This window comes from Rhopilema esculentum, chromosome 13 (assembly GCF_057945365.1).
Source record: "Rhopilema esculentum isolate cy_ngs chromosome 13, ASM5794536v1, whole genome shotgun sequence".
Taxonomy (NCBI): Eukaryota; Metazoa; Cnidaria; class Scyphozoa; order Rhizostomeae; family Rhizostomatidae; genus Rhopilema; species Rhopilema esculentum.
In genome coordinates this window covers 6,212,299-6,224,361 of record NC_142827.1, presented here as the reverse complement: position 1 = coordinate 6,224,361, position 12,063 = coordinate 6,212,299, and the positions used below count along the sequence as shown (strand labels likewise).

Below are 12,063 nucleotides of genomic sequence, written 5' to 3'. Positions count from 1 at the left end.
GACCGTGAGCTTCAAATTATCCAAAAAACATAAACACTGGGCCTTGGCAAAAATTATCTGGCTCTTACAACAGGTAAACGAACTGGATTCAGTGTTTTGGGCGAGTTCTAAGAGGAGAATGAAGCTCTCGTGCTTTGCTTTATAAACTGCAATAGATCAGACTAACAAGAGCATTTGACATGAAATCATGTCAGATTTCAAAATTTCATACGATCGTTGCAAACACCTTGCATTCAACCCCGAGGAAAGAGTTTTATGGGCCTTATCTTACGTTGATTGGATTTGCAGATAACTCATTCACTACTTATTTTGCGAATAGGCCACAAGAAGATAGGTGGATCTCCGCTGGATCCGCATTCTCACTCCAGAAAGCTTCCGAGAAGCCAAAATACCCCCTACCCAATCCCTAAAAACCAAACCACTTGATTGAAAGCCATGGAATCAACGATGAAGCGTCACAATCAAAGATGAAGCGACGCATTCGACGATGAAGCGACACCGAAGTCGCCGAAGAAGCGATGCAGTCAACGAAAATAGACATCCAATCTGAAATACAGTATTTGAAAACAAATATTATTCTATTTAAGTGACAAGGAGAGGAATATAATTAGCAGTATTTTCCTTACAAATAGATCATGCTGTGAGATCGAAGGGTGGCAAATTATTTTTTATTTCTTTATCTAAAATAAGAATACTGTTTTAAATGGATGCACAAGGGGTGGATACTTGCCCTGAGGCGGCTGATATGAAAACCATGAATGGGTTTAAATGACCTATGAGAGACGGTGACCCAATGTCAAGAAAAACAGCATACTTCGCGCTGAAAGTCTCGCTGAATAAACAAAGAATAAAACATCCGTGAGCAAAGAGACGTTTCTTTCAGCTAAACTCTTTTTTTATAAGAACAAGTTTGTAAAAACATCAGTCTCAAAATTGGTCAAATGTTAAGAACAAATTAAGAACAAGCTGAGGCTGAGCTGCTGTAAAATGTAATTTTAAACAACATATTATTTGAAAAACGACGATTTTTAGCCATGTGTGGATGCTTTATCGGTGAATATTCAAACGTGTTGGCAATTGAAGCTTGCCTCACTAAATTTGTCGGCAAGTGAGGCCGGAACACCTCTCTAGAGCGGAAAAGCTAGAAATCGCACTGCTTACACCTTATTGATTTGAGAACAAATTAAGAACAATCAATCGTCAGATTTTCGAAAAAATTGAGAACAGTCAGCCTCAACTCAAAGTTACTGGTTCTTATAAAAAAGTGTAATTTGTGCTGAAAGTCTAGCTAAAAACACGAAAGCTCGATACGCAAAAAAATAAGAACAACTTAAGAACATGCTAAGTCTCAACAAGAAAAAGCAATGTGTTTTTGAAGATTTTCTCCCATGTTAGGAGACCGTGCGACTTAAAATGTCATGCAAAACTGATTAAGTGTAGTCTTCTGTTATAGAAGCGAATTTGTATTTGTAGATTGAAAGGTCATGGTTTCTGCAGATGGCTAGTGCTTTGAAAAGGGGATCCTCGATAAAATTTTCCAAAAAAACAATAGGAAAAGGTAAAAAAGAGTTTCGACGTTAGCAACGTTAGCAAAAAGGGGTCGGCCCCTTGAACCCCTTGCTCGTGCACCATTGTTTTCACTATATTTGAGGTAAAAAAAATTAAGAAATCACTATATCAAACCAGAATTCGTAAGAGAGAACTTTTCAGAAAACGTTATCGCAATGATAACGAGCATAAGTTGCTGATGCGGGCGGGCGATTTGGCCCAAATGAAGAGATTACGTCACCCAGAACGAAACCAGACTGGCCCTTTGATACGCCGAAAATTACAAAAAATCATTCATAAGCCAGCTACTTTCCCACATCTAATACCACCTGTCTATGTGTAAGGATATCGTTTGTTAGCAATATATATTTTCCTCACTTAATTTAATTGCACCACTTTGAGATCAATTACAATAAGTACACTGCAAACACTTTAAAAATAGGACCGTGCGGCCGTTCACTAACATATTTGATATCAAATCAAGATATGTATTTGTGAAGCTGCTATTTTGAACATGGAATTTTTTTGTAAATAACTACGTAATCCGGCAGTTTGACTAGATGCCAAACAAACCGATACTAGAGTCAAGTAAGTCAAATAACAGCTAAAAGGAGGTCAAGAGTGCCATCGTAGAAAATACACGATCCCATGAATCATCAATGTACACGATAAAAAATACACGTGATGTAACCACTGTGGCAAGCGAGGGTCAATATTCCTGACTAGGGAACCACAATGCTTCGCCATGATCTTACGATTCTCGTCAGAGCAACGCATGACCAGTAGGTCAGAAATAATGTACAACAGTCAACCCCTGGCCCCTCCACAATTCCAAATACGTAAAAGCCGATTAATCATCATTGAACTACACTCTTTTTTTTATAAGAACCAGTAAACTTAAGTTCAGGCTGACTGTTCTTATTCTTTTCGAAAATCTGAGGCTGGATTGTTCTTAATTTGTTCTTAAATTAAAAGGGTGTAAGCAGTGCTATTGCTAGCTTTTTCACTCTAAGGAGATGTTCAGGCCTCATTTGCCAACAAAGTGAGTGAGACAGCCTTAATTTGCTGACAAATTTGAATATTCACCGAAAAAGCACCCACACATCGCTAAAAATCCTCGATTTTGAGAGAAAGCGTTGTTCAAAATTGCATTTTGCAGAAGCTCAGCCTCAGCTTGTTCTTAATTTGTTCTTAACTTTTGACCAGTTTTGATGCTCGTGTTCTTATAAAATTGTTCTTATAAAAAAAGAGTGTAGGAGGCTAGGAGAAGGGGTGAGCAACTTCAGGACATTCTGTTACTCATGGTTGCATGTTTCCATGTTTGGGCACTTTGCGATAACGAAGGACACAATGTGGATACAAATTTTGTTTTACTAAAATCATGACGAAGTCGTTGCAAATGGGGATAGCCAAGAGGCTACAGTCCTTCATCACAGTTATTATACATTGTTAAATCACTTGCACAGAATGAGGCTGAATGGGAACAGCCAACGAGCAGCTTGGCAGTTTCTAAGCCATTTATGACTTTCGATTCGTTCCTAGAAGAGCTGGGTCTAAAGTGAGTATCTTTGATCAGATTTACGTAACTTCCCCCTCTCCATGAATATGCTTCTTATATTGGCCTATACAGATAATCGTCATGTAAGTTATATATTCAGAAAAAATAATCAAAGTGAAAGCAAAACAATACAAAGCAAAACTAAATCGTGGCGAGAGCGTGTTCAAAATTAGTGCGAGATTTTAACCTTCTACCCTAATTTTGTTGAATCGGGTCACACAACGATCATTGCATTCCAAATGACGTCACAAATATTTTTCACTAATATTCGACCTTTCTTATCAAGGCATTTCACAAATAAGAGCCCAGAATTTCTTCCATGTTTGCTGGGGCTGTCTGCAAAAGTCTAACTATTTCCCGGGTCCACAGTTTCTCAAATCTTGCACAGAATCCTTGATTGGAAAAGATGAGTCGGTATTTCGTAGCAAAAGCGCATTCAGAATAGTTCAACCATTGAATTTTGTTTAAGCACGCAAGTGGGGGTAGAAAAATACAACAGCTACAAATTTCATGATTACGGAAGACGAACTAGAAAGACGCCTTGAAAACGATGCCTCGCTCATGTATGAGAAAGCAATTATTCACGTATCAGACTGGACTTAGATTTCCATAGTATCATTGTTCTCATCCCTCTAATAAAAGCCTCACGGAGTTAGAATAGGATATAAGTGATGAGAAAATTTCCTGTATTTAGAACGCGGATACAGAGGGCTGAGTAATGGATTACATAAAGCTAATTAAAACGTGATAGGGGGGCTGATGACAAGTTACCAAACCACTGAACTTTTTATAAGGAAATCTGCATACCGTTCAAAATGCCACAGAAGTTTGAATTTTTCCTTATATGGGGATCCATCGTGAGAAAAACCAGGATTACCAATCGTCAATAGCCCTGAGTGGTTTGTCAAATGAGAAATCTCTGAGCAGTTCATTAACGGTATGCTCGCTTAACTATTTCTTTTGAAGGAACCCTTTGGTGCTAAAGATTTGACTTTGAGATCAAATGAAAGCTTTTTTGGTATTATGTTACAGATATTGTGGCAAGTGAATAAATTGGCTTTTTGTTGAAACAGAAAACTTATCCATTTCTTTCATCAAACCTATTCCTTTCAATCTTATTCTGACTTGAATACATGACTTTTCATACAATTCGGTATCGACATGCGACGCGAAAGGTACAATTTTTCCATGCGTACAGAAGGATTTCTTAGCAACAGCACAGACACAAACGGTGAGAAGATTTCCACTTCTGTAAAAGCAGTTCTATCTGAAATTTATAATAAGCAACCATAATGTAAGCATTCATAAAGCATATTGCACCCATAAGCAACCATAAAGCATATTGTTTTGTCAAGCTCAATCTTTTAGCAACAGATCTTTTGCTTTTAGCTAGATTTCGTTTCAATTCTAAAATCAAAATGAATTTGTGAGTGGTTTCGTTCATTATGTTTAACATTATCTTCTCGTTACCTGAAAAGGCCTTCGTTGTTTTCTTATATTCGCCTCAAAGGGAACCCAACATGGGTCAACACTTTCGGCCTAACTGAAAACATAATTACCTATACATCTACAGTCTAGAATAGACGGACCCTCCTCCCCGAGCAAAGTTTTAACATATCTGCTATGAAAATATACGCTCCACTTTGTTTAAGAAAAGGAGAGATTTTCTTTTGGACTACAATCATTTTTATACGAGCACACCGGTATTCTGTGTAACAGGGCCGGCGAAACGTATTTGAAAGTGCAGGGGCCAAATATGAAAGTCTTGAAAGGGCTTAGGTTATGCTGCCAAAAAAATTAGGATTATTATATTTTAGAGATGGCCAGAAATAGTATCTAAAATGGATTTTGACTGAAGGAAAATCTGAGGCAATATATTTAAGTTTTGTTTAATCAATATGTACAAGTTTAACAAAAACAGAAGAACTATCAACTAAAATAAAAGCAAATAAAGCAATTTGTACACTTGGAACATTGTTTTGTAACATCTGATCCTAAATATTTCGTTGTACAACTTAGGCAATGACCATATTTCTTTGATCTTATTTCCCATATTCAATTTTATATATGTCTTTTATGGTAAAGACGTAGCAACTAAGATTAAGCCAAAAGCATCTGTTACTTGCAGAATGATATACTACATATATTTCCACTTTTGGCTAAAGTTTTCTTTTAGCTCTGCAGAAAAGTGGGGGGGGGGCTTAATGAATGCTTACACAGGGCCCCCGCTTTCGCCGGCCCTGTGTAAGCATTAAGAGAAATAACGGGTCTTTGCATCTAAAGTTCTACATGCTTGCTTTTATCTTGAGCAAAATATTAAAGTTTTTGCTTGCTTGAATACCACCTACTAAAACTAATTCATTCATAACTAATAAAACGGGGTAGTGCAGATGGGTAGATTAAGTGATTAGGGTCACAGAATACACATCCAAGGGTAAGGGGTTGGGATCACGACCAAACTCTCACTTAGACTGAGGAGGGTCTCCAGTCTCTGCGATTCCTGGCGTAGGAATCACGAGCGAGGTGTTGTCACAACAAGAGGAAGGACAGGACCTCGATAAGCATAGCATTTCAGTGTCCTATAAACTACCTCCATTATTCTAGGTAGAAACAAATACAATTACAGTAGGAATAATGGTCATAGGTCTTTTAAAGTCAACGCCATCAAAGCAGTACGTACGGATTTCCTCACACCTTTCCCGGATTCAAAATGTCTAAAGTTTGTTGCCAACTCTCGTTTCCATATGGTAAAACGAGGCCATTATATAATTCTCTAAAAACTTTGAAAATGGCGACGATAGCGCTTCGTAGGAGAGTGGCGTATGACTGTCAAATAATTTGTAGATGTTTGTGCTCAAATGCCACCAAAACAGAGAAATCTAATAGAATGAATACAAAAGAACTTATTGACAAAATAATAAGGGTGGATCATGCTGGAGAATATGGAGCAGACAGGATATATGCAGGCCAAATGGCGATATTGGGAAGAGATGGTTCAACCGGAGAACTTATTCAGGTAGAGAGCGAGTTTTATTTTACACTTTCGAAAAACGGAACGTAAAGCTTTAGAGGATAAGGTAGAGACCTTTAATTTTCTTGGTATAGAGAATAAGGAAAAGCCACATTGCGGCAGATATTTAACAGTAAACTTGAAAGTGTGACCGTGTTAGGGTTGTACGTAAAAATAAAATTATGCAATATTGATTCCAATTATTTATAAGAAACAAAGGCCCACGTTGGACACTTCCTTTATTAAATTTTTTACGCTAAAGATTTCCCAGTAGAAATTCGACAATTTTTTCCATTTTCAAATCCTCGTATCTGAATGTCTGATCTGAATGCCATTTATGGCAATGGCAGTTTTCAAGGAGTTCTTAGGAGTACACAACCTTTCACCCGGAGTGCACTTGTAATAAATGTGCACATTTAAGTATGCAACAAATTCCCCAGTGATTATTGAGCTTTGCCATGTTTTAATTTTTGGCATTTATTTAATTTGTATCATTTTTCCCTCAGAGAAGTTCAATGATTGAAAATCCAATCAACTATCTTCTTCAAATTCCTATAGGATTACTGAACAAAGGAATTTTGTTAAATCTTCTTTTTTAAAAAAATAGCCAGAAAAATGATAATCCTAGTTGAAGATCTCAGGCAAGCTGAGTCCTTAAGAGGGGGACAGGGGGCACTGCTCCAGAACCTTAGGTCTAGGGAGCCTCAAAAGGACCTAAGTGATAAATCGTTTGAAAGGATTTCAACAAAAAAAATGCAAGTATTTTTCTGAAATGTATTTTAAGCTAAATTTAAGATTGTGGTCAGAATAAATTTATGCTCACTTTGCTAGCCTGGCCACATATCTCAGTTTTAATAAAGCTCAGAACTTCTTGACAGCCTTGACCTCAAGAAAATCACTCAATTTAGAATGACATACGTAATTTAAAAAAAAAATTATCCGGAGTCCAACTGTCATAGAATCCATTTGTGAGCCATAAATTTCTGTCAAGAGATTAGCTCCCTTTCTAATGCTGTGTTTTTATTCTCTGTGTCTCAATTTTATGCGTCAAGCACTTTGATGGAATTTTATAGAATTTTTGTGTTTTCGACTTTTTCAAACTTTTCAAATCGTTTCTTAAGTTATTTTGCTTCAAGTACTTTTATTTTTAATTTTTTCTGATTGCCCAGTATTTGTTCCTTATAGCAAGTTTCTAATAAAGATTTCAAAGATTCCAGTTTAAGGTATTTCATCACACTGTCTTACTCTGCTAAATCATCTTTCCAAGTTTAAACCTTAACTACAAGATAACATTAAAATTACAAAACATTATTTTCTTCCTTGACAGAAAATGTGGGATGATGAGAAAGCTCATCTTAGGAAAATGAAAAGTCTTATGATTGAAAACAGGGTTAGGCCAACAGCCCTCTTACCATTTTGGAACGTAGCTGGATTTGCATTAGGTATACAAATACTTTTTTATTTATGATGTGATTCTTTGAAACGCAAAAGCCTTCAACCAAGATTTGTCATTATTATCCTTTTTAGTTTATAGTTGTGTCATTTAACAAAATCAGAAATATTTTGAGACATAATCTGGGAACAATTAGCATCTATGTGCAGTGCCATTGGAAGGGAAGTTGTATCCTTCTCATTCATATGCTGTTATAAAGGAATATACTGCAGTTTGGCAATTGTTGGGGGGGGGGGGGGGCTCCAGCCCTCAACCCCTCCCTCTTCGGACAGCCCTGCTTCATGTGAACTGTCAGTTGAACTATTTGATACACTGTATTTGTTGAGTCAAATGTGAAATTATTAGTTTTTCTTTGTTATTTTATTTGTACTAGGTTTTTTTATTGAAACTATAAGGAATATTTTTTAAAATTAGCTAAAAGTTCTTAAATGTTTGTGGCCTTAATTTGAGAAAGCAATTTGAAAATATTTGGTTTTTTATTGCAACCTGATTAGGTGCTGGAACTGCAATGCTTGGAAAGGAGGCTGCTATGGCATGTACTATTGCAGTAGAAGAAGTTATTGGTGACCATTATGACAGGTTGGTTAACAGCAATGTATTCACATGTACAGTTAGTCAGACAGTCAGAGGCCCAAATAATGGACAGGGGTTGATGTAGCAGAATGTGACACCATTGCAAATGTTTGAAACAGTCTGCCTGAAGGAAATTATGATCGAGAAGAGTCTTTTCTTGTTAAAAGAAAAGTTCTGATTCTTGCTAAAAGAAAAGTTTTCTCTTCTTGCTAGAATTGTTCTCAAACAATAAATGCATAGCATTTTTTCCAGTATTGGTACTTCTGATTCGACCTTCTGCGCTTATTGAACACATGTCAACATAGGTGAGGTCCTAAATGCATTATTCTCCAGGTATGGAAGTTAAATTGGTCTCATCAAGGCGGCAATCAAGGAAATATTTTTTCAATTTGACAAATGGTTGGAGCATTTCTGTTGTCTTGACTTTGTCCTGCTTCTAGGCAGGATGACAAAACCTTTGGAGAATTATGCAATAGTTTACAAATCCAGAAAGAACTTCACTATGTGCAGTAGACTCCATACAAAGCAGTTTAACACCTTTGTTAGTCATGCTACAGGCACTAGTGCCCTCTGGCCTTTGAAAACAATTTCAAATGGTCATCAGTGCATGAAAAATATCAGGGTAACACTACATAAATATTTATGAAATGGATGGTGCTAATAAGGATTAAACAACTTATTAAAAAAGTGAGGAAAGCTATATTTCCTTAATAGTCTTATTGTTGTATCTATTTCCAAAATCAAAATCATGTTTTGGTTTTAATTCAGTTGTTAGCCCATGTTTTTACTCAAATATGAATTTTGGTGAACAAGTTTGTTTTTGTAACTGCCACTATTGCTGTTTGGTGGGAAAAAGTGGTGTGACAACAATTTCATATAGTTGTTTTCTTATTTTGTTATTTACAAATTATTGCAATAAATTACTAATTCTTATTTTCAAGCCAGCTACGTGAACTTTTAAGTGATGACCCTGAAACTCATAAAGAACTACTTGAGGTAATTGTCTTCATCTTTTCATTATTGAACCCCATTGTGAATGCTTTTTAAACCCATATATTTTTAAACCCGTATATTTTAAGGGAATAAGCAGGGCACAAACCGAATTTGTGGCTACAGGTTTGGGGCTAAAATTTAAAAAAAAACAATAGCTAAAAAGCTCTTCAATGCAAGTTGATTTCAATTTTCAGAAATTTCATTTGGAAGAAACTGCTATACCTATGACTGCCCTATTGATTTGCAATAATTGAAAAAATGACACAACCATGTCTTGAATTGAATTGTTTATGAATGGCTTGGGTTTTTAGACTGTTCTTTGTATGGATAAATTAAGTTTGAAACACAAGTCATTCAGAGAGAAGCTTGGTTAAAGGCTCCTCACTGCATCAACTAAGAACTTCAGTTAATCTCCACCATAGAGAATTTAATTTTTGAAGACTTAAGATTGTTTTTGTTCCTTTTTTGAAGGTGCATATGTTCCTTTCAGGGTCAAAACTTTTTATTCCAAGGGATATATTCCTTGTATCGAAGGGAGGAAAGAGTTGATAATATCATGCTTTAATTCAATTTTTTTCTGAAACACAATTCTTTTCAAACAAATAGAAGTACAGAGTTTTTTCTGTAGTATCTGTGGAGGTGGGCGTTTGCGTAGGGGTGGGGCTGGGGGCTCATTGTATGCACTTTACTGGAGTAAAGCTTCTTTCTGTAAGTATATTCTGCCACAGGTACTCATAAGCAATCTTTTTTGAAATACTAAGTTCATCACAACATACTGAAATAAAATGTTTTTCGGCCGGGGCAGTTTGTAGAAAGTACACAATTGGAGGCTTTGTTCATCAAAATCCCTTACTCTCCGTTTGGCAAGTCTCTGTTTTTCTCTAACACTAGTAACCTTATTAAGATCCCATTTGAATAACCCTTATCAGTGCCTGTATCTAATCTTGACACCACTTTCATCGTATTACAAAATATGCATATTGTTATTGTGAATTTTTTTAAGATATAACCTTTACGCCAAAACAAACTTTGATTAAGTGGCCTCTGAAGAATCTCTCAACTCATTTGATCGTTTACATTAGGAAATAGCTAGATAACAAATCATTGAGCAAAGCACAAACGCAAATGGCTATCATCCACTTTTGTAGATAATACACAAATTCCGAGATGAAGAAATGGAACACCACGACATCGGAAAAGAACAGGATGGGGAGAAGGTAAACTATTCATTGGTTAAAATATGCACTTGAAAGCAAACTGTTCTTTTACGTCAGCAAACTATCAAGTTGTTACATCACCTACATCTTTTTGTTTAAACTGTAACAAAGTTACATCAAACTATGCTGTTTTGAGAACTGTAACAAAAGTCTGTAAGCTGCCAGTTGGCACATTGCCCAAAATTTTCATATTTGTATAGAGTACACAAGTTGTTTTTCACGAGAACACTTTATCTAGGCCTTTTCGCTGCCACAAATAATTTCAAAAATTCAAAGTGATTGTCAATAGTTTACGTAAGAAGTAAGACTTGTGTCCGACAGAGTGGTCGGAATCTATTTAAATTTGTTTCAATCAAAAACAGATAAATATTCAATTGTAAATTAAAGTGATTATCTTTTAATATTGGTGTAGATTAATGTATTTGCGACGATCCAAAAAAGAGGGATAAAAAACTCCATAATCATGGTCTCTGACGCACGTGTCAGTCCCATAGTATAAACAAAGGTTTGTGAAAATATCAAAACAAGTCATATATGCTATAAGAGCCCGGTTAGCAGCTGTAAAATTCAGTCATATTATAGTCGTTTACATGCAGAAGACTAATAATAAAACCATGTCAAAAGTACAAGTAGACGTTTAACCAAGAAACACATCGTACGGGGTACGAGTCATAAAAAATAAGGTCAAGACAGGTTTGCGTACAGACAGTTTGTAGGTTTGCATAGACCCTAATCTCTGTCATCGACCGACATGTTTCTGGGCGCTCGTCACGAGGTTTTCAAGACCATGTAAATAACAGAAGTGAATGATGTTAGATTCAGTGGCGACCATGGATAACAGAGAACAGGATATTTTGTTATATTCACTTGGGCTCTTCCCATTCGGAGTAACGACCGCTTTTGCAAAGTGCAGAATCGTATTACTGAGAAATTGTTTCTTATCAGTAAAGAAGGGTGAGGGGAATATCCCCACAACCCAACTGATAAAGCAAACATGGTCAACATTTCGCTCTTAAACTGTCTGTCTCTGAACCAAAACCAATTCAATAGACGTTCCTTAGTTGAATTAGCGAGTACCAGAGTTTTAAAATCCCAATGCCAACAAGGAGCTAGAAACGGCTAGAAGATTTTTCCAAAAGGCAATTATAACTTTTAAATTGAATGTCGAAAATCAAATCAGGTTTGATATTCATTTGAATTATTAAAATTCTGACTCAACGCCCTTTGTCCTCCTGAAATAACAAAAAGCAAAACAGATGTAATATACGCCAGACTGTTGGTCATGTTCAACTTTGATAGCAGATTGAGCGAAATTAGCTATTTCATCATTTGCTGAACAAGGACCAAGCAACGCATTTCCTGTATTTTCTAGGCCCCGTTTTATAGTGTCATGAAAGCAGTTATTCAGACTGGCTGCAGAACTGCAATATGGCTTTCAGAGAGGATATGATGAGTCAACAAATCTGCAGACATTTTTCTTCCTGTCTTCTTAGTATGCACACAGATCATTGCTTTTGTTATATGAAATTTCTAATTTAATATTAATTGTTTTAGATTGGTATTTATTTCTTGTTTTCATCTCTGTTTGAATAACAATGAGAAAATTGGTAAAACAGCCTTCGCAACGCCTTTTGGAATTTCTTGAAATACAAGAGCCCCACTATATAATTGCGAAGCATAGCTATACTGGAATAAACATTACCTTAGTAAA

General features: G+C 36.1%; 1 protein-coding gene across 1 annotated transcript; it reads left to right on the top strand.

The window, feature by feature from the left end:
* Positions 1 to 5,865: 5,865 nt before the first annotated feature.
* Positions 5,866 to 11,905, top strand: LOC135692184 (NADPH-dependent 3-demethoxyubiquinone 3-hydroxylase, mitochondrial). Its single transcript, XM_065210246.2, has 6 exons — positions 5,866 to 6,122; positions 7,444 to 7,558; positions 8,064 to 8,148; positions 9,084 to 9,138; positions 10,284 to 10,352; positions 11,725 to 11,905. The coding sequence occupies exons 1-6, from the start codon at positions 5,895 to 5,897 to the stop codon at positions 11,800 to 11,802; spliced, it is 630 nt and encodes a 209-aa protein (XP_065066318.2). The 5' UTR covers positions 5,866 to 5,894; the 3' UTR covers positions 11,803 to 11,905.
* The last annotated feature ends 158 nt before the right edge of the window (positions 11,906 to 12,063 follow it).

What these genes read in the sequence shown, in the direction of transcription:
- LOC135692184 (XM_065210246.2), top strand. Translation starts at nt 5,895, where the DNA reads ATGGCGACGATAGCGCTTCGTAGGAGAGTGGCGTATGACTGTCAAATA. An exon ending in CTCATAAAGAACTACTTGAG is followed by an intron (nt 9,139 to 10,283) that starts GTAATTGTCTTC and finishes CCACTTTTGTAG; the next exon opens with ATAATACACAAATTCCGAGA. An exon ending in AAGAACAGGATGGGGAGAAG is followed by an intron (nt 10,353 to 11,724) that starts GTAAACTATTCA and finishes TGTATTTTCTAG; the next exon opens with GCCCCGTTTTATAGTGTCAT.